Source organism: Hippocampus bargibanti, linkage group LG05 (assembly GCF_051943395.1).
Source record: "Hippocampus bargibanti isolate YZ-2025 linkage group LG05, ASM5194339v1, whole genome shotgun sequence".
NCBI classification, from domain to species: Eukaryota; Metazoa; Chordata; class Actinopteri; order Syngnathiformes; family Syngnathidae; genus Hippocampus; species Hippocampus bargibanti.
Genome location: NC_142738.1, coordinates 1,670,089 through 1,673,272, shown reverse-complemented (window position 1 = coordinate 1,673,272; position 3,184 = coordinate 1,670,089). Strand labels below are relative to the sequence as shown.

The 3,184-nt window shown below is 46.1% G+C and overlaps 1 protein-coding gene across 1 annotated transcript; it reads right to left on the bottom strand.

Annotated features, from left to right (window-relative positions):
* Positions 1-506: 506 nt before the first annotated feature.
* Positions 507-2,932, bottom strand: LOC148897418 (uncharacterized). The gene is made up of 2 exons (XM_088996477.1): positions 2,797-2,932; positions 507-1,909 (listed from the first exon to the last, which is right to left on the bottom strand). The coding sequence occupies exon 2, from the start codon at positions 1,904-1,906 to the stop codon at positions 653-655; it is 1,254 nt and encodes a 417-aa protein (XP_088852603.1). The 5' UTR covers positions 1,907-1,909; positions 2,797-2,932; the 3' UTR covers positions 507-652.
* Between the last annotated feature and the right edge of the window lie 252 nt (positions 2,933-3,184).

Sequence of the window (3,184 nt, the reverse complement as noted above, 5' to 3'; positions counted from 1 at the left end):
ACCACCAGCCTACTTGCTAGAGTTGTCAATGATCTTCTCCTAGCTATTGCGTCTGACACCTTACCCATATTGTTAATAGTCGATCTTAGTGCTGCCTTTGACAACATCAATCTTAACGCCTTTTAGAATGCCTCAGAATGTGTATTTTTGTATCTTAGCCTCAGCTCTTTCCTGGTTCAGTTCTTACTTCTCAGGGAGGGGGCGCCATGTAAGTCACGGTTAATGTTACATGCGGAGTCCCACAGGGATCGATACTTAGCCCTCTCTTGTTTAGCATTTACATGCTTTACACTATACGTAAATATGACATTAGTTTTTATTGTGATACCAAACTATAACTGTCGTAGGAGAGAAGTACTGTGCAGTTCATGTAATTACTTTTTAACCCCAATAAAATGTGATAATTATTGGCCCTGGTCGGCATCGGCACCTATTCAAGGGCACTACTCTCAGGTTTCAGATGGCAGGTCAGATTTTTCGTGACAAACTCAAGACAGTCTTCTGTCTTATGATGCTTCGTTTTAATCAGAAGGCAAGAAAATACTGTTTTGATTGGTTTTCTGCAAACAATACAGTCTTCAGACTCAGTTCATCGATATGATCACCAAGATGAGTGTTTCCAGATCGTGGAAAGACACATTTTGAACGACAGTCACTTCCACTCTCCTCGGCTCAGTTGCTGGGAAACATACTGGCAGAAACAAACTCCCCCGTCCAAGTGTCCCGGGCCGGGGCATGGCTGAAGAAAGGGGAAGTGCCTTTTTGCAAGGCAGCAGGCATACCCAGAGGAGAACCAGACCAGAGCTATTCTAAAGAGTTCCTCAGCACCGGCCTCAAACGTCACCGCAAACTCCCTTTTGCAAGCGTCCAATGAAACATATGCCAGATAAATGATTGAATTGGACCGACAACCCATCAGGAGCTTCTCCTCCATGAGGATTGCATTGGCCTGACCCGCGGCTTTTTGCATCTCTCTCACGACATGCTTCTCGTCATCGTTCTTCCAAAGAGAAAGGTGAACCAGTAAGCCGATTGGAACGGAGAAGAAACATATGATGATTACGGCCCATCCCCCAATGGGAAAGTATGAGGGGGTTAAGGGCAAAATTTCCGACAACAAATAAGCTGTTGCATAGATAAACATTGCCGTGAATGACAGAAACGCTACGACGCCAGCAACATAGAACACAGCCCTGATCCAGAGTGGTCGCAGCCACACTTTATGAAGAGACACGCGGTTGATGATGCCGATGGCCTTTCTGTACTTCTCCGGGTCTTCAACGATAAGGCGCAGTTGATCCGGTACATCCATGTCACTGAACTGCCCCGCATCCCACTTGCAAAGACTTTCCACGTTGGCGGCAGTTAAGGGCTGCAAGGCTTTCCCGTTGTAGATGGACGGAGGCTGGTAGGGAACCACCGTAGAGCCCTGGAGTTGCAGGTTGGGGGTGAAGAGGACCTTCAGCAGCTTGGCCATAAAGTCGGCATCCTGAGCCTCCAGATAGGTGAGGTGGCAGAGGTGAAGCGGGACGCAGACGGCCGGTTCCAGAAGAACGGGGACGATAGGCTTCCTCTCCAGGCAGTCCCTGAACAGAGACATGTTGGCCTCCAGGAGACACCAACGGCTCCTCACAAACTCCGAACTGAGGACTAGAAGCACTTTCTGGCTCCCATGGATGCAATCAGACATGTTCTCCAGCACGGTCCGGCCGGCCGTGAAGTCACGCTCGTGGTAGCAGACGTGCAGGCCCTGGCCTTCCAGATGCTGGATAAGGGAGTGCGTCCACTGGTAGTCGGTGCTGCTGTAGCTGATGAAGACATGGAAGGTCTCACCTTGCTTCAGAGGGGGAGGAACTTCGACGGAGGGAGCCGCGACGCTGCCCGCATCGCTTCTTATCTCATGCATCTTCTGGAGAGAGACCACAGCCTACTCAGTACAATGTAACGTTGTGTTTATGTTACCTGTCGCTGCTCTCTTCGCAGAGGATAAAGAATACTTGACTGAGTAGTGCTGTACCGAATAGCCGTGTTGCCTCATTAGTAATGTTCAAATATGGGGGCAAAGGGCGATCCGTGCTCTGTCCTGTATCCATTTATATTTTATTGCATTAGTCATTAGCAACCTTACAAAAACAAAAGCTAATTGGCGCACATGCTCCGTTGGAAATGGGCTGATTTGTCCGCTGGTAATTTGTGTAATCATACACCTTCTTTATGCGTGTTACCACCATTGGCTGGGGGACACGATGATTACCCATCGCGTTGTTTATGTAGTTTTCCTTCTAATTTCACCATCAACACGGTGTTTTCAGATGAAAAAAAAAGTACCCAAAATGCATTGTGTGTTGCTTTCTCGGTCAGGGGCGTTCCCTCCGTGACGTCACATAGGGCATTGTCATCAACTCCAAGACAAGACTTCATGAATATTCAGTGTTAGTCTTAAAACGTAAAATATAGCTATATGCGGTGGAATCTTTGTCAAATGCGCTCAGTAGAAGTCATTTGAAGCCATTTTACAAATTATGGACGCAACTTGTCCGGAGGTGTCGGTTGTCCTTTAAGCATCGTTGACTTTTTGCTAACGCGCCTATCGCGCAACGAGTTGGGTAGACTCGCCACGCTCGCATCACTCAAGTCATGCAAATTTGAGCAGAAAAATACATATAGTATGATGGCCAGCATGAAAAACCACCAACATGGAAGTGTGGCTATTGAAAACAACTGCACTGAATAATAATAATAATACATTTCATTTCTAAGCACCTTTCAAAACTTTCAAGAAGTGTAGTTTCTTACTTTTATGTTGTTTTTAACTTCTCCTGAGAATGACGAGTCTTAAAAGACATCCGTGCACAGCAAAACAATATACTTTTCTACCTGCTCATGGTAGACGAAGCCACACAGAGTGACCACAACAAACCCAAGAGCAAGAAGTGAAAGTAAACACAGGAAGTAGAAACCGTAGCCACTTCCTTGCTTTTCTGTTTTTTTTCCTTTTTTCCTTAAAGAGACAGCGCACACTTCTGCTTTCCTCTAGTCACCGTCTGATGCAAACCTGAATTATTTGATGGGAAAGTTGCCATTTTGGTTTGAAGAGACTTTTTGATACTTTCCAGGTGTTTTGAAAATTTAGTTAGTTGTACTGGAAAAGTTACAAATAGTGCTCCATTTTCCGCCGTCCATT

What these genes read in the sequence shown, in the direction of transcription:
- LOC148897418 (XM_088996477.1), bottom strand. Translation starts at nt 1,906, where the DNA reads ATGCATGAGATAAGAAGCGATGCGGGCAGCGTCGCGGCTCCCTCCGTC.